General features: G+C 31.4%; 1 protein-coding gene across 1 annotated transcript in view; it reads left to right on the top strand.

Moving 5' to 3' along the window:
• LOC127717471 (uncharacterized) overlaps positions 1-20,066 on the top strand; it is a 167,801-nt gene extending 147,735 nt beyond the window's left edge. Inside the window, exons 7-9 of the mRNA XM_052223114.1 lie at positions 16,172-16,327; positions 17,280-17,347; positions 18,317-20,066. Of these exons, the coding sequence (XP_052079074.1) occupies positions 16,172-16,327; positions 17,280-17,305 (182 nt within the window). The 3' untranslated portion in view covers positions 17,306-17,347; positions 18,317-20,066. The remainder of the gene's footprint in view (positions 1-16,171; positions 16,328-17,279; positions 17,348-18,316) is intronic.
• The last annotated feature ends 313 nt before the right edge of the window (positions 20,067-20,379 follow it).

Genomic DNA, 20,379 nt, shown 5'->3' with positions numbered 1-20,379 from the left:
CAATATACATTTGAAAGATTTTATTAAAAAAAATGGCAATTTTCAAATATGTACACTGTTAGAACTGTGTTGGTAACTTTAAAGTTACAATCCTTAATTGTTGAATATATATGAAAAACCAATCATTTTACAGCAAAACATATCAACGAACATATTGCGTAAATTACAATATCGGTAATTTTTGCATTTTTCCTTGATCTTATTCCGTGATACGTGTATAGATCAAGAACATGACCTAATAGTCGAAATACAATATGTCGTGACGTACTAGTAAAGCAACGTCACGTTTTCATGCAATTCGTGTCCATTTATTAATGAAATGCACGCGTCCTCGTTCATTCAATTCATTATTAAACACACTTATTATATATTCATTTCATTTTAGTTCCACCGGTATTTGTGAATGCAAATAAGCCAATTCAATTTGGTCGTTATGGTCAGAAGATGAATCTAACAGTACTTTTATACAACAAGTATGGCACAATACAAACGACTATTTTAAAAATATCCGAGCCTCTGTATACAGAAACAAGTCAGGAGACGATGAAGACACATGATATTTTCCATGATGTAAACGTTACAGTATCTGGTATAAAGATGACATTCCAACTGACATTGGATAAAATAGAAGATTTTACAGATTATACAATAAAGGCTTGCAACGAAATAGGCTGTAATGAACTAACGGTGAAGATACAATTGACATGTAAGTTGATTAGCAAAAATTCAACTTTTAATCATTTCTAAGAATACAATGTTTGACCATGTGACCGCTGAGAGAATCAATATTAGAAATAGAACACGTTTTTGGGTTACGATGGACTTTTTGTCATCACAACAGACAACGTGTAAACATTTGTTTTCATCTTGAATATATAATACTCCTTTAAAAGTGTTTGTTTCTCAATTTCCGCATGTCGAGGAATTTATGTATCCTTCTGAACGGAATGCAATACAAATAAGTTATACTACGATGATGTTTATTTTGGTAGATTAAACAAAATGCATTTTTTTCCAAACTGGTGTCTATTTTTAGTCAAATTATGCCACTTTACAACCAAATGTGGCAAATAAAACATTATCGCCACAATAAAATGGGTCCAGAATTTACAATTCTCAATCTTGACCCTTGTTATTTTTTTGTAATACTAACAATAATGATAAAAATACAATGGCTAGCTTTTTATCATATCGAAATTAACCAACTCAAGCAATATCAAAATCTCACTTCACCATTCCACATATGCTCTTCTAAAAAGGCAAGGATATTGTATTGTGATATAAGCCTTTGTAATCTATGTTTACTGTGTAAGCTAAATATTTATTATGTTTCACATTGTTGTGCGCAGAATAACGAACTTGATAATGATGGTATTGTTACGTTGTAAACCTTGTTCATTAGTGATACTCGATCAACATCTGTCATAAATATTACACGCCATTACATAATAACATCTTAGGTATATGTCTAAAGAACATTACACACTTGTAGCGATATACATTGGACTTAACTCGTTAGTAACGTTTTGAAACTGATACTGTTAAATTGTTCAACGTTTAGTCAAATTTCTTTAGTAACTTAATTTTCCTACAAAACAGATCGCCCTGAGCCTCCCTCAAATGTGTCAGTAGTTTTTCTTGAAGGAAATCTGGAAGTATCATGGTATCCAGGATATAACGGGGGTCTTCCACAGAAATATTTCGTAGAATATCAATCAGAAGACGAAGACATATGGAGACGTTCAGGACCTGTAATTGATAAGATGGACATAAGGATGTCTAAAATCCTGTATGACATAGTTCCAAATACTCGATATCATGTTCGGGTACTGTCAAAAAATGAAATTGGAGAAAGTAATGCAACGAATGTGATAACTTTAGGTGAGTATTCAATATTGATCTCAACCTTGTTTTTTTTTTTATAATATCACCAATAATAAAAGCAATACAACATTTTAATTTATCGAACTAAACAATCAAGCAATATCCAAAGCTCACTCTAACTTTTAAGATACGCTATTTTTTTAAATTTACGGAAACCTTATCTTTGGCATTGTTTTATAAGAATTTATATTTCATATTTACTATGTCAGTGTATGTTAACTGAATAGCTTTATGTTCTCAATTTACATTGGGGTACGCAGAATTACGTACTTGATAAAGACGAGATTTTTACGTTGTCAACCATGTTCATAAGCGATAATCCAGTAGCATATGTCATGAATATTGAATGCCATTACTTACAAAAATCTTAGATATATGTCTAAATCTTAGATATATGTCTAAAACATTACACACTTGTAGCGATATAAATTGGACTAAACTCGTTGGTTACGTTTTGAAACTGATACTTTAAATAATCTAACGTTTGGTCAGACTTCTTTAGTAACCTAATTTTTCTACAAAACAGATCTCCCAGAGCCTCCAACAAATGTGTCAATAACTCCGTTTGAAGGTCATCTGGTAGTATCCTGGAGTCCAGAATATAAAGGGGGTCTTCCGCAGAAATGTGTCATAGAATATCAATCAGAAGACGAAGAAATATGGAGACGCTTAGGACCTGTAATTGATAAAAAGGAGATAAGGATGTCTCAAATCTTATATGACATAGTTCCAAATACTCGATATCACGTTCGGGTACTGTGCATAAATGAAATTGGAGAAAGTAATACGACGAATGTGATAACTTTGGGTGAGTATACAATTTTGATTTCAACCCATTTTGGTTTGTTTTTTTTGCACAGTACAACGGCAAGTATTTTAATTTATCGAAATTGAACAAATCAAGTAACATCAAAATCTCACTCTGCCTTTCAGGATATGCTGTTTTTAAAAGGCAAGGATAACTTATCTATTGCATTGTATTATAAGCTTTTATATTTATTATTAAATATGTAAACTAAATACCATTATGTTATACTTTCACATTATGATGCGCATTTTTACGTATTTGATAATGACAGGATTGTTACGTTGTCAACCATATTCATAAGTGATATTCTATGAACCTCTGTCATGAATATAGAACGCCATTACTTAATAACATCTTGGGTATATATCTAAAGAACATTACATACTTGTATCGATATTAATTGAACTAAACTCTTTTATAACGTGTTAAAACTGATAATGTAATGTTTGGTCATACTTCATAAGTAACTTAATTTTCCTACAAATCAGATCGCCCTGAGCCTCCAACAAATGTGCCAATATTTATTCTCGAAGGAAATCTGGACGTATCACGGTACACAGGATATAACGGGGATCTCCCACAGAAATGTTTCGTAGAATATCAATCAAAAGACGAAGACATTTGGAGACGCTCATGACCTGTACTTGATTTGTCTTCATACATGACAATGTGTGTATATGGAGAGCATATTGAAACAGTTTTGTGTCTGCGTGTCTTTTTTAAGGCAGAGGTCGTTAGAAAATTGAAACAACGTTCAGAAAATTGGAGATACGAAGGAAAATATTTCTTTAGAAATTTTCACATTAACTGGATCGTTATATTCAAGTCTTATCCCGAGCGTTAGCGAGTTATAAAATTAAAGATTATTACGCCTCCGAAAATTTGAAAATGATAACAAATCCATGGCTTGCATGAATTATTTCGATTCTTATAGTGAAATTAAGGTTATTTCAAAAACTGAAGCGAGACTATGTTTGCTATGTGTGTTGCTGTTTTCTCTTGCTCCCTGTTAAATAAAGCTATAGCTGGCATGAATCATTTATGAAATAACCTCTAGAAAAAATATGTATAAAATCTTTTTGATTCTGAAACCCAACTTTTGAAAATTTTAATTGACAATTTTTTTTTTCGGAAGGTACTGTCATCTCCACAGTTCACGATGTTGACTTGCTGAAAAATGTAAATGTGCGAATAATGCAATAAAATAGAAAATTAAACAACTTCTACCTCAAACCATCATTTTAATGCGACGTATTGGGAAATTTGACGTAACTAAATAACCTTCTGCTTGAGAGTTTTCATTCGTATGACGTCCTGTTATGACATAACATTAATGCGGCAAGATCATTTATGGAATTTGGCGGAATTTTTTTTTTAATTTTGATTTTTATACATTTTTCCAAAGCGCAAATGCATTAATACTCTTTGTTCTGCTTTAAAATAGAAATGTCCTCTATTTTGTTCTAATTTCTATTTTAATTTCAACGCCGCGAAATCGACAAAGTGCTTGCACATAGGTTACTATACATGTGTATTTACGTAAGAGATAAATTTTAACAGCCATTAATATATATATATGTTATTCTCTAATTCGGGGTTATGTATAGATATATACGGAATTTTATTACACTGATGTTTAGAAAGCTTAAAAAGAACGGCATATTAGAGTGTGATATACAAATAATTTTTAGATAAAAAAGTTTGCCTTCAAAATGGGTTTCTGTGAACATTAATATTTTTTAGCATACTTTAAGGCCATTTTTCTGTTTGACAGTCTGTATGTGTGCATCTTTACCGGCCATAGGTTCAGAAATCACTGTTATATTTTTAAACAATTTTTTTTCGCTAGAACTTTTCAATCCAAATTCATAAAAAAATAAGTTGAAATGCATTTGATTTTTGTTTAATCTATTGATAGATAAATGTCAATTGTTTCAGAAAAGTTTGCTCTCAAATGGATTAAAAACTCTACTTTGGACCAAAATTTGGGGACATTTGTGACATTTATTTTTGTAACCCCTCTGTTTTGAAATATTTTGTATCAAATAAATGCAGATAGTTGCCATGACTACACCAATACGAGATTATATTTCACAATTTTAACTACTCGAAATGCAATTTATAAAAGATGCCGTTTCCATACATATGCTCATACATGACACAAACAGTAAGCCTAATTTGTTAGAAGTAACAGAAAACGGATGGTTTAAAATTATGAGTATTGCTACCTTATGGAATTAGAAAGAGCACGGACTTGCTTATTTAAAGACAATCTAATGATACCCCAACTCGATTGATTTTTAAATTCTAAATCAAATTCTGAAATGGGGAAATCTTTTAGGGTAGAAATACGTATTTTCTTGTTTACTGTCCTAAGCAACCAAATACAACAATTTTGACAAAAATACTTGTTTCGGTCTTAAATTTATCCTCCATTGCCAACAACTTGTAACCGAATGATAACGCGTTATGTTAAATCTCCGCTTTATTTTTTTTCATGCAAATAAATCAAAGTTTTTTTGCAAGGCATAATGTTACATTTTGGCATTAATTAAGTCTTAAATTGTCCCCGCTGTTAGAAATTGGTTCACTATTTCCAACATTCCTAACCAAGGCTTTGGTGAGCTATTTTGTACATAAATCAGGCCGTTCTGGTTTGAATTGTTTTACATTTGTCATTTCGGGGCTTTTTATAGCTGACTATGCGGTATTGGTTTTACTCATTGTTGAAGGACGTACGGTGACCTATAGTTGTTAATTTCTGTGCCATCTGGTCTCTTGTGGAGAGTTGTTTCATTGGCAATCAAACCACATCTTCTATTTTTTATATATACACATCAAAATTGATATTCTAGTGCTTTGAAAAGACAAAAACAAGATGACTAGTGTTTGAAAATTAACCAAAAAAGGCGATTTTTGGTATGAATTTGTATAATTCTTCAAAATACTTTTTATCGCATTTCAGTGATAACTGCTAACTTTTATTGATATTTATGACTGAACCAATTTTCAAAAGAGACCAATTTACTTGTTATAGCTAACAGAGCACGGAACATTATTTAAAATGGATATTAGAAAAAAAAAATGTTACGTATTAAAGTAGCAAAACAAAGTTAGAAGTTTAGTTTCGCATTTTGGTCCCAGTAAATGTTATTGTGTAATAAAATTAAGTCTTTTGTTGCTGAAGAATAATGTAGCCTTTAAAGTGGATTCATAAGACTATCAAGACTGTTTTGCATGCATTACAGGACATTTTTTGTTTGACAGTCCGTATTTTTGCATCCGTACCGTTTATAGGTCGAGAAAGTATTGTAATATTTTCCAACAATTTGTTTTCTCTCGAACTTTTCAATCTAAATTTATGAAAAAAATGAGGTGAAATGCGTATGCTTTTTGTTTAATCTCTTGATAGATAAATGTCAATGTTTTGAAAAAAAGGTATCTTTCAAATGGATTGAAGTTCTACTATGGACCAAATTTTAGGGACTTAGTGACATTTTCAGCCCCCACCTCCGATTATTTTTTTCAATATTTTGTATCAAATAAATGCAGATAGTTGCAAACATAACTTCCAAAAGAGATTATAAATGACCATTTTAACTATTGGAAATCAAATCTAGGAAAGAAGCTGTTCCATCCATATGTATTACATGGCACAAACAGTAAGCTTAGTTAGTAAGAAGCAAGGGAAAGGGGTTGGCTAAAACTGATAAGTGTCAATTCAATGTGTTTTCCTAACTGTGTATTGCAAACCTAAAACAGTTTTGGAAAGGTCCAACAAAAAACTAATTCTGACAGTTCTACCCTAGAACCTCCAGTTCTATATATTGAACAGATTTGGACAGCGCTATCTTATTATATTATTTTTCATTTTATTTATTATAAATGCTAATCCATGTATTAATAACTTGGTGTACTAAATAATGTATAACGTTGTACTTTCACATTGTTTTGATAAAAATTACGTATATAGAAATGCGTGATTATTCAATGACATCCGTCAAATGATGTACGTTACATATGAATATCAAATGCAGTACTAGTAACTTAATTGATTTATGATTTACTGATATCGTATGTATATATCTTAACAAAATTGTGATTCACATCTAATTTACATCCTCATTTATAGCCATATCAATTTGGCTAAATTCTTCTGTAACGTTTAATATTGATACTATTTGATACAATGGAAAACAATCCTATGCTTCGTCAAACTAATACGGCTACTTAATCTTCTACGAAACAGATCGGCCAGAACCCCCAACAAATGTGTCAGTAATTCCATATGAAAGATATCTAGTAGTATCGTGGTGTTCTGGATATAACGGGGGTCTTCAACAAACATTTTTCGTAGAATATCAATCAGAAGACGAGGAAATGTGGAAAAGTTCAGAACCTGTAATTGATAAAATGGAAGTTAGGATGTCAAAAATCATGTATGGCATAATTCCAAATACACGATATTACGTTCGGTTACTGTCCAAGAATGAAATTGGAGAAAGTAATAGGACGAATGTGATAACTATAGGTAAGTATTCAATATTGAGTCGCAACATGATTATTATTATCACGCAATGATTTCTTGTAATTCGCAGTTTCTAAGTGGTTTTCATCAATTGTAATGTGTGAGGATATTCAACTGTTTGTTTGTGATTATTGAAGGGAGAAGTCATACAAAAATTGAAACGACTTTCAAACAACTGTCAATATGAAAGGACATTTTCTCTGCATCAGATGTACAGTCGAAAAATCTACGAAAAACGGTCAGGAAAACTGTTGTAGTTAGATAATTAATCACCCCCTTCATTTATTAGATTTTAGTTTGGTTCAACGAAATTTATACAATATATTTGGTTTTCAGTTTGATTCAGAAGAAACACCGACATAGCTAGATAATACAATTAATTATCTAATTACTACCACAATTTGATATTAATAAGTATTGAAATTTTCATTGTTATTAATAAATGTAATGTCAGTATTACAAATCTAATCTTGAATCAATCCTAATCCTATCTTATTTTTGGGAAATATTTTTACAAATTCAAATGTGACGTCACTTTGTGTGTTTTTTTTAGAATTTCAAATGTGACGTCACTTTGTGCGTTGAGGCTTTGGCTAACTCGGCTTTTTATTTTTATGTGTTGGATTAAGTTGTTTTATGTAGTGTATCCGTTTTTATTCTGTAGTTAGTCCCCATTTTGGTTTTATTATATATATCTATTATATCGTCATTTTATAAAATTTACTGTTTGCAAAATTATTAATTGTTCTAAATAATAAGGATGTTCTTGTCCCAGGCAGAAAACCCTGGCCTTGTTAGGCGCAACTTTTTGGAAGTTTTGGTCCTCGGTGCTCTTCAGCTTTGTACTTGTTTTGGCTTTCAAACTTTTTTTCATCTGAGCGTCACTGGTTGGTCTTGTGTGGACGAGACGCACGTCTGGCGTATTGAATTTTAAGTTTAGTACCTTTTGTTAGCTATTATTTGTGTGTTTCTTTGTCCTATTTGTTCTCCCATTTATTTGTATTGTGGTCCTGTTATGTGATGTTGTCGTTTTGGTGCTGTGTTGGACGTTGCCATAAAAGCGGGAGGTTTGGCATGCCACAAAACCAGGTTCAACCCACCATTTTTTTCTAAAATGTCCTGTACCAAGTCAGGAAAATGGCCATTGTTATATTATAGTTCGTTTCTGTGTGTGTTACATTTTAATGTTGTGTTTTTGTTGTGTCGTTGTTCTCCTCTTATATTTAATGCGTTTCCCTCAGTTTTAGTTTGTAACCCGGATTTGTTTTTATCTCTATCGATTTATGAGTTTCGAACAGCGGTATACTACTGTTTGCCTTTATTTGTAGGCCAGTCAGTTCAGCAGTTATCCTGCTGCTTTAAAACAGCTTCTGACAGACACAGCTCTAACCTATAACTGTTGAGGACAGTTTCAATCTAGAATAACAGTTTTGGTCAGTTCTGACCAAAAGTAATTTCTACAGTTCAACCATAGAACAGTTCCCTTCAGTTCAATTTATTTAACAGATTCGGATAGCTCAAGCTAATTACATTGTATATTGTTGTTCATCTTATTTATCTAGATGACTTTTTATTTTCTAAATACTTGTTCTAAATAATACATAACGTTGTACGTTCACATTTTTGGAATCAAAATTACGTTATATATATATATATATATATATGCATGCAAAACAAATTTCTTGGTGGAGGGGTCTAAATACAGCACAAACAACATTTTCGTAAAGAACAAAAAAGTGCAAAAAAATAGGACAGCTTTTGTGATAATTTAGTGACATCTGCCATATTTTGTATTTATATATGTCATGAATATCACAAGCAATAACTTACTAAGCATTAATAGTATCTTAGTAAAATTGAGAATGGAAATAGGTATATATCTTTATGAAATTATGATTGACATATAAAGTGCATCACACACTTGTAGCTATATTGATTTGGCTAAACTCTTAAGAAACATCAGAATCTTATATTGTTCAATACAATAATATATTCCTGTGTTTGGTCAAACTTCTTATTAAAATAAGTAACTTTGTCTTTTTACAAAACAGATCGCCCTAATCCTCCGACAAATGTGACAATAGTTCCATTTAAAGGAGATCTGGCAGTATCGTGGTGTCCTGGATATAACGGAGGAGTCAATCAAACATTTTTCATAGAATATCAATCAGAAGACGATGACATATGGAAACGTTCAGGACCTGTAATTGATAACATGGAGATAAGAATGTCTAAAATTATGTATGAAATAGTTCCGAATACTCGATATCACGTTCGGGTACTGTCCAAAAATGTAATTGGAGAAAGTAAAACGACAAATGTAATAATTTTGGGTAAGTATTCCATTTTGAGTCGCTACATCATTTTACTCATCACGCCATGTTTTCTTGTAAATCACTGTTTCTCTGTTTTCTTCATCAGTGTTAATGTGTGTATATAGATAGCTCATTGAAATTATTTTTGTTTGTTTGTTTATTTAGATAGAAGTCATAAGACAATTGAAACGAAGTTCAAACAACTTCTGATGTAAAGGACATTTCTTTGCATGAGATGTACAGCTGTAATTTTGTTCCGAAACTGTCGGGGGAACTGATCTAAAACGCATTGTAAAGCAGGTTTCCTATCGCCCTTTAAACAGTTTCCGACGGATACGGTTCTAATCTTGAACTGTTCTAGACAGTTCTAACCAAGAATTCATTCATACAGTTCTAACCTAAAATTGATTCTGAAAGTGCTTCTGTAGAACATATATAACTAGTTCTATATCTAGGACAGATCTAAATATTGCTATTTAATTATATAGTTAATCATTTTAATTCAGTATTTGTATTTTAAATTTTTCTTGGTACACTAAATAAAAATGAAATTGGAGAAAGTAATACGACGACTGTGATAACTTCAGGTGAGTATTCAATTTAGAATAGCTTCATGATTATCCCAATTACGTCATGTTGTCGAGTGGTTTTCATTAATGGTAATGTGTGTATATGGAAAGCATTTTGAAACTGTTTTCAGTTTATTTTTGTCAGCATTTATCCTGTCGCCTTTCTGAAAGATACAGATCTACCTAGAGCTGTTCACGACAATTCTAACTGTTTTGGACAGTTCTATCCGATAGCTGGTTCTATCCTAAAATTGTTTTGAACAGTTCTTTCAAAGAAAAGATCTTACCAATTCTGTATATATATATATATATATCAGTGTTGCACAGTTCTATCTTATCATATTGTTATTATTTTTATTTATTCTTTGAACCTTTTTCTCAAATTCGTTATATTTTTCTTATTCAGTTACTAATAATTTTGCATATTAATTAATTAATTAATTAATTAATATATTATTTTTATTCATTAATTTATTAATGTAACATGTTTCTATTCATAAGTTTTTTTCTTTTTGTTTTTTTGTTTTATCTTAATTTTGTCAACAACAATATACAAGGTTTCTATTTTTCTTTTCAGAACTAATTATTTAGTATTGCCATATTTCAAATTGTTATGTGTTAAGCTTCAATAACTGTTGGTTATATCAAATTTTGTATAATCATTATAAACTACATATGTATCGTTACAGCAGATTATAAAATGGCATGTGATTTCTGGTATTAAAATTTTACCCGAGAAAATTAAATGGTCACTTTGTAATCCAAGTAATTAACATTAAATAAACACCAAAAAAGAGCTCCACAACTTTTAACTTGTCTTTCTAAATTAATAATTGCAGAAATATAAGAATATGTTTCTCACTTATCATAAACAGGTCGAAATAGCAGGAAGAAAACATACATCCTAGACTACAAGTTACTCTACTATTTAATCACTTTTATATAAAATATAACTAACAAGTCAAATTACGTTTACTGCACTTGTTCTCAATTACAAGGGAGCTGCTCTTATTGATCTCATATAAATCTGTTCTGCCCTAGAACAGATTTTGATAGTTATGCCGATTACAAATGTGACATCAAAGTTTATGTACAGCCTAGTCTAATGGGCTTAACCAACTATCTTATGACCATTTACCATGCCAATTGCACAAGGAACGAACGGTTTATTACGTTAATACAGAACAAAATGAATTTACGACAATTGGTACTACACTGGTTACAAAAAATGAAAACATGAAGTTTCATGCTTCCGAAACGCTTTTCTTGATTTAATTTCGTCAGGAACGCTCAAAGCCGAATATTTGAAAGCCAAGGATGTACAAGAACCTAAATATTTGAAGAGCTATATAACCACAAAAGGACCTAAAAAAATAGCAAAATTTATCCAAGGCCAACTTTGCCTGAGTGAGTTGAAATCTTAGTTTCTTTATAATATCAAAATGTATAAATAGACAATTTTAGAAAGGTTTGTTATATATCATGTCAGTACCGAAGTATTGACTACAAAGCTGATGATACCCTCTGGGACTGATACTCCACAAGCAGAGGTATCGCCCCAGTGCTGTAAGAAATGAAAACCTCACGTTGTAAATTTTATGCGTCCGAAGCGTTTTTCTGGATTAACCTTCATCAGGAACTCTCAAAGCCAAATATTTGAAAGCCAAGGATGTACAAGAACCTAAACATTTGGAGATCTATATTACCAAAAAAGGACATAAAAATAGCCAAATTCATCTAGGGCTAACTTTGCCCGAGGGAGTTGAAACCTTAGTTTCTTTAAAATATCAAAATTTTTAAACGAACAATTTTAGTAAATAATTTCAGTACCGAAGTACTGACTACTAAGCTGATGATACCATCATGGACTGAAAGTCAACCATCAGAGGTATCGACCCAGTGCTGTAAAAAATGAAAACAACACGTTATAAATTTCATGCGTTTCTGGATTTACCTTCTTCAGGAACGCTCAAAGCCGAATATTTTAAAGCCAAAGATGTACAAGAACTTATAATAACTGAATATATTGGAATTGTATTCGACTGTCATACAAGTGAGAGGTTTAGCTAGCTATAAAATAAGGTTTAATCCACCATTTTATACATAAGTAAATGCCTGTACCAAGTCAGGAATATGACAGTTGTTTTCGTTTGATGTGTTCGAGCTTTTGATTTTGCCATTTGATAAGGGACTTTCCGCTTTGAATTTTCCTTGGAGTTCCGTATTTTTGATATTTTACTTTTTGAAGAGTTATATAACCAAAAAAACTGACCTACAAATGAATAAATAGTTTCTGTGTTGTGTTCTTTTGTCAGAACGACACTCAGTTGTCTTTCTGTATTTTTATATAATTTGATTATATCTTGGCCATGTTCAGTTATTTACTTTTCTATGCAGTGTTTTGTGTACTATTGTTTGTCTATTGGTCTTTTTTATTTTTTAGCCATGGCTTTGTCAGTTTATTTTCGACTTATGAGTTTGAATGTCCCTTTGGTATCTTTCGGCTCTCTTTTATAATGGTCGCCTGAGTTTGAAAAGGAATTTAGTACGCATTTGGTTTTATTGTTGATATGTTATATTCAAAGGAAAATAGAATTACACTTTAAACCTGCCATTTGACTGAATATTTATAAAAAAAACAAAACAGGGATAATGAAATCACACCTAAGGTAAATACAAAACACAATATGAATACGACTATTTAAATTCATAGTTTAGGCTTTAGTTATATCATAAGAGAGAGAGAGAGAGAGAGAGAGAGAGACAAAAAGAGAGAGAAAAAAATGAGAGAAAGAGAGAGCAATTAATTCGATACATACAATTTTTGAGTGGAAATATTTGATTTACCTGATTTAATAGTCATTTAAAAATTTAATAGACTGAGTGCGTTTTTAATCCGTAAATTCTAATAACAAACCGATTTATATTTTTTATCCAGGGCTATCGAATAACATATATGATGTAACAGCTATATTGTTTGTATTATTGGTGGTTATAGTAGTTGCTCTAGTTAAAGCTGTGTTTGTAGTTGTATTGATCGTTTTAGCAGTTGTTTTAGCTATTACAGTGTTGGCTGCTTTTTTCTGTCTACGACGAAAAGGTATGACATTAAACAAATATAAAGGCATACAATGCATACAACTGTGTGTTTAGCACAACATTTAATCGTGTATGTTGATTCTAACTTTTATACCTTAGATTTTATTATTCCGTTCTTATATTACCAAGATATAAATGTGTGTGAAATACAAAATTTAAATTCATTGATAGATGTTATCGTCAGCATTTTTGTGATTATATCACTTCCGTGGAAATATTTTTCTCGTTTTGTTCACAGATTTCATAGACTTTTACATGATTAGTTAAGTGTATCCAGTGTATCCTTTAAGATTTTCTTAATTGACTGGAACAATTATATTTCATTCTGCAAGTAACATCAAGCTTTCTGTTATTTTATAATATTGTGTTTTGGGAGAGGGGATAAGGGGCAGTACGCACAAGGTTTTTTATTTTCGTAATGATTATTCCTAATTGATGATATGGAATTGAACTTGAGTTTTCTTTACAGCAAACAATGAATCTGGCATTTACAATCCGTATGTATATTTGACTGATAGTTCAATACATTATGTGCTTTTATATTTTTTTACCACATGAAATGCCATGAATTTACCATGCAACATGTTAAACAATGTTAACGAGAAGTGGTACTCACAATGTCACCATATCATAACTAAAATTCACTTGTCAACCAGTCAATGTGTAATACTTACAATCTTTTTTAACAAGATGCTTGTAGTTCACCAATCCTTAGGGGTTTACTATAGAACGCATAACACTTCTACAGGTAGGTCACTGCACAAACCAATTTTTAAATTTCAAGTCCTGGAATCTCCATATCTTCCAGTGCGTCACAATACGTATCACTATGAAGAGAATTTTCTCCTAAATAATGATGTTGAAGACAGTTCAGTTTTGTTAATACACTACTTGGAATTATTTACCCTTTCCAATAAAAATAGTTACAACACCAGCATGTATTCTTACTCCATACTACCTGATAATCCAGGATGCATTATTTATCCAAATCACTGTAATAAACATACACACTGCATTCGGAACTACTAGAGGCACTTTACTTACCGATTGGAATATTTAGAATGAAGTTAACACTTCAATGACCAACAAAACATTAACAGTGATAAATGGCTGCCAATGGTTGTAAGTATCCTACACAACAGCATAATATTGTAGGTCTGACGATACACTGATATATTTTCTTGAGCTTGTTTATGTAGAGTCTTGATCGGAACATTATACTGAAAAATGTGGCGTTAAGGTCACAGCAAGTACATATAGAATTTAGCTTTTTTGTCAAGAAACAGATAGTGCTATAAGCATGGGGAAATAAAGAACATAGTTTTATGTGCAACATGGTATTTGAAGTTTCTAAGCACTATTATTGAAGCATTAAATTTTATCGTTGTATTACGAACATTTAAAATATGGACTCTTAACTCTTACTTCTGAATTTTCATATAACAATAAAATATAAAACATAAAACATGGTAAGAACTCGCTGTTTTAAAAAAATGCAGGATATTCAATAATCACGTAGCAATTTAAAATCCTCATAGTTGTCTATCATATTAGTACACTGGGAATGACAGGTTCAGAAGTTTTATTCTGGATGATTGTCTGAATTAACTACAAATGTACCACCTGCACATCTAAAATTTCAGATACCATAGCGATTGAAATTTTGGTTTATGACGTTTCATTTCATTAACAAATATTTTATGGATATTCCTCAACAGAAAACTTTTAACCTATGAGTTTAAGGTATTGTTTTTCACAATTTTCGTCTTTCGTATTTTCTTTGCTTTATATATGGTATAATTTTTCATCTTAAGCTTCATAACTGAACATTTGATGAATTGTCAGCTAACTCTCTTGAAAATGTGGCCACAAAACGATTATTGAGGTCATTCAAGATCGAGAACGTTTATATGGCACATTTTATCTCAAGGTTATTGCCGTTTGATTAGATTGTAGCTTAAAACTCTCTTGTGTTTTACCAAAAGACAATCTACAATTATTGGTTAACTACAGACCAACAGTTTACTAGTATGCAGAGCTGACCACACAAACTCTTAATGTATTTAGCCGAATTACATACATCTATTAAAATATTTAAAACAAAATAATCTTATATTATGTTACAATAATTAATAAATATTTTTCTATTTTATAGCAGGGAAGAAGAAGTTAGAGAGAATTTCCAAAGTAATGTTCTTAATTCATTCAAGATAATGAACATATGATGACATATTTCAGATTTAAAAACAGTTCTCATTGTTTTAGTCTAGTAGTAAAAGGAGATGTTGGACATTAGTCAACTAGATAGCAACTCAAAGACACAAAAACAAAAGACATCTAAAATAAAATCCATTTACAATATGATACAATATTTAAGTGAATACGCAACAAGTCAAAATCTGATCACTCCAGTTAGAAATGTTATTTGTATATTAAACAGACTTTCAAAGACTAGTCATCAACATCAAACATGTATAGGTAAAAGATATTAGCAACACATGACGATGTTCTTGATTATGGGACAGGTACAAGCACATATAGAAACGTAAACGATCACAAACCTCCATTTTAATTGGTAAAATAACAAGGGATACAATTAAGAACACCAGAAACAACATGTACACAAACAAAACCCGCTTTACTTCATAATATAGGAAATGATCGCATTCACAGTGAGAAAGCTCCATTTACTTATTTTCCTGCTTATATGAAATCAGGATTCAGCAGTCAAGTTTTTTTTTACCTCAGCCATTTTAAATTGGCCCTTTTAAGAAAGGAAAAAAAGCATCTTTGATCTTTTAACTAGTTACACGAAACCGATTTCCCTTTTTTCAATGCAATGATATAATAATGTTTTCAATAACATAAACACTGTCTTGTGTTTGACAATATTTTGCGCTTTTTGTAAAATTTTCACACGTATAATCTTTTCCTATTTTTGCTATAATTTTCTTTTAATTTGCTTTAGTGGAACCAGTTGACAACCAGCTCTATCTTTCATCTGATGACCCGGATTTAGCTCATGTACATAACTTACGTAATCAAAGCGTAACAAATACAAGTTTGCCATCAACTTCTCGTGATAACCAAACTTACCAGATGCAACTTCATAACGAAAATGGAGGTACTTTAATAAGACTGTAGAGATGGTTTCTGTATTTTGAGTTTTTTTTTTTTTTTTGGTTCATATTTGAGAACAGTTATATATAATATTTGAGAGGAATGAATGAACATAAGCTATCACATACAAATTTCCATTACACAACAACTGTGCATGTACATATATATTGTATACTAGTAGTCGTTATTCACAATCATGTCCTCTTTTCCTCGAATTTGACTGTTACACTTATCACCGATTGGGTACTTACATTAGCAACATATTGGTTGCTACAAATGTAGCAGGACCTGCTTACCCTTCCAACGCACATGAGGTTACCTCTTATTTGTTTAAAAAGGGACTTATGTTGATCGTGCGTTATTTCTAAGTATTATTCCTTGTGATTTTAATTGTCAAAGTCTGTATTGTTTATACCGTTCTGACAGTCTTGTATATTCTTTGTCATGATAAACTTGTTTCAAAGCTTCTCAGTCGGTCAAGTTTCAGTAATAGCTGTCTAATTGGCAATCATACCACTTGTTGATTGTGACATTTTGACTGATTGTGGATTCGCATTCGTATATGAATCATACATAGCAAGGAACCCTAACCCTGTTGACGCATCGGTCTCCCTACGTTACAATTCTATAATGTTGTTTTTTACCTTGATTTGTCATCTGAATCGATTGAGGAGATTTTAACGTCGGATACCTACTGTTGTCTATATTTCATCCTATTTCTAAAAGAAACATTAGGACAAAACGAACCTACCCGTTGATGACTTCCGTGACGTTGAACAGACAGCTGAACTAGAGACACAATCATTTTTTTCACATAACTTTTCTCTTTAATTTCTTTAAAGTTTATTTAAAACGGTTATTTGTAGAAACATATGTAAGAATGAAGCACCTTACGCAAGAATATTGATATAAAAGCTTTTATATTAGTTTATAATGCTTTATATATTTCACTTTAGCAATTGTTCGAAGACCATGTACTTAATATATAAACAGGGGCGTGGTATCATCAGTGAATAACCGTCAGGTAACTATTATGACGACTATTTCTATATGTTCAACTCGCTTCAGAAGACAGACTTAACTTACACAACCTATCAACATAATCACTGATGAACTATAGACACATGTCATATATCTAACTTTCTACATGCATGGCCTAGAACATCGATACGTATGAGATTTCTGATATTATGATCATTGTTTGCTCAAGATCGTCAGGAAATAGTCTATAAAATTGAGAATAGAAATGGGGAATGTGTCAAAGAGACAACAACCCGACCAAAGAGCAGAAAACAGCCGAAGGCCACCAATGTGTCTTCAATACAGCGAGAAAATTCCGCACCCGGAGGCGTGCTTCAGTTGGCCCCTGAATATGTATCAAAAATATGTACTAGTTCAGTAATAATGGACGTCATACTAAACTCCGAAATATATAAAAGAAACTAAAATTAAAAATCATACAAGACTATCCAAGGCCAGAGGCTCCTGACTTGGGACAGGCGCAAAAATGCGGCGGGGTTAAACATGTTTTTGGAGATCTCAACCCTCCTCCTATACCTCTAGCCAATGTAGAAAAAACAAACACACAGCAATACGCACATAAACCCAGTTTAAAAGAAGCCCGAGTCCGATGTCAGAATAGGTAACAAAAGAAACTAAACAAAATGTCAATGATACATAAATTAACAAAGGACTACTAACAGTTACTGACATGCCAGCTTCAGACCTCAATTAAACTGATTGCATACTCAGAACGATAAAAATAAAAAAAATTATAAAAGGGACGTTCTACTATTTTTGTTTGTCAGTATTATGGCTTGGAAATTAGAGTTGACTGCGAGAAAAAGATTGTTCGGTAAAAACAGTGCATTTGCTTTACTGTTGTCGAAAATCTTTCCAATCATTTCCCGTTACCTACTTTTTTACACGATTCGGCCGTCCTGTTTTCATTACAATTATTTTTTCATGGACTTATGTTATTCCTTCATTTCAGATTTGTGAAACAAGTCTAAACTATACGGAAATTACATTCAACGAAGCACCGACAATGCATGATGCTGCTATACATGGAACATGTGGAAGTGTTAATAGAACAATTTATTCTGAAATAGATTTAATGGCAGATCCTGTAGCGCCACTTTCTAGCAGCGAAAGTGAATGCGATGACAGCGATGAGAGTGATATCTTATTCCTGCATATGTAAAATATTAATAGTTAATACAGAGAGTAGAGAAAGCAACGTGTCGTACTTTATATATATATATTTATGATTTTAACAATAAATTGAGTAAGTAATGATGTAGTAATTAATAAGTTCATGAGAATTTTCTTATACGCGAGCCTACCTAATGAAGATACATGTATCCGTAGGAATTGTATAATTTGTTGTTATTATGTCATTTAGTCGGCATTCTGCTGATGGATAATCCTCACATGTACAGTAACTATTGCTTTGATATTGGAATGCGTTAAATGATATAATTAGTTAATTTCTGGTTGTTTATGGAAATATTATAAAAATTTGGTTGCTACTGCTTTAGACAAAATTGACCTTCAACGGTGATATTCGTTTTATTGAAGTCAATTTGGTTTGAATTTATCAACCGGATTTTTGTTTTCTGTTGTTTTTTTGTTTAGATTTGTGCAAGTAGATTTTGAAATGCATGCTATAAACACGTGTTGTCATCAAGGAAATAATATACAAAATTTGTAGATAGATACTGTATTAACATGATTTACTAACTTGCGCTAATTCTGAGATGTGAAGGAGAACAGTCTTTTAGTTTGTTTATCAACATAATTTGTAACAGTATGGAATAATTACATTTATATGTATGAATCAACCAGTCTTCACATAGTTCAAGGCTGATCTGTTCTTTCTAAAGCTCTAACATATTGAAATGAATAGTAATAATTGGAGGTATATAGGCAGATGGAGAAAATTAGATTATGACTGTCATGATTAATACTGCATATATACTGTTTACTAAACGAACAATGCCTGTGTCGAAGTTAAAAAAAACTAAAGTTCAAAGTCTTGTTTTAAATGGTGTGACTACAGTATCCTTTTTTTAATAATTACGTGGTCACGTGTGATACTATTATTGACATCTTCCTGCTACTTCTTATATACTCTCTAAGGAAATGAGCTTTTGAATCACCTGTTCTCAAGTTTTACCTATCAATAAATGTACATTATTTACCTCATTTAAAGTATTATTTATCGATCAAGTACATCCGACTGCTGTTCACAATATCATATGTACATAATTAGTCCGTCAGATACCAGTATTTCTAATTTTTTTTTAGATTATATTACATTTGAATTTTACAGGTGGCACTAGATTAAAGTAAATTTCATCTTCTTACGTGATATTCTTAATGAAACAATCAAAACAGTACGATGAAAGACAAAATGATAGAAAATATGAAATATTCTATGGAAAATTTAATACAAATTATTCGTAGATTGTTTTCAAAGCGGTTAGCGCACGCTCTAGATAATACCTCAAAGTTAAAAGTAGTTAACCAACTGAGTTATGTTTGCAAGAACTATCAGTACATTTATTTTTGATAGTACAGAAATATGAGTGTGAAGATTTATATGTTTTACTCTGTTTGATGTTAATTTGTAGTATACATTGCTTTGTTTTTTTACATTTATTTAGCTGTATCATTATTATATAATGCATATTTTATTTACTAATTTTTCAATGTATAGCTTTAAAAAAGTATCCAACTTATATTTGTTTATTAACCGAAACGTTTTATTTATGACATGATACTGGCAGCTATGATAAAGGTATCGCAAACTACATTCGTGTATAAAGAAAGTTTCAAATCGATTGTTTACAATTAGTAAAGTCAAGGTTGTTTTTTAAGGTAGAAGTAACACTATATGAACACAAAATTGTCCTTTTTATACTTTTGCCCGATTATGTTCAGTTCATATTACTTTTTAAAACAATCAAAAAAATGAAAGACTCGTTGCAAACCATATCAAACTGGTTTCGAAGGATTTCAATATCTTCCGCCTCACCTTGTTGTTAAGATAAA

The sequence above is a fragment of the Mytilus californianus genome, unplaced genomic scaffold (genome assembly GCF_021869535.1).
Source record: "Mytilus californianus isolate M0D057914Y unplaced genomic scaffold, xbMytCali1.0.p SCAF_10, whole genome shotgun sequence".
Classification (NCBI taxonomy): domain Eukaryota; kingdom Metazoa; phylum Mollusca; class Bivalvia; order Mytilida; family Mytilidae; genus Mytilus; species Mytilus californianus.
The sequence above is the reverse complement of the archived record's forward strand: the minus strand, read 5'-3'. Positions and strand labels throughout refer to the sequence as shown.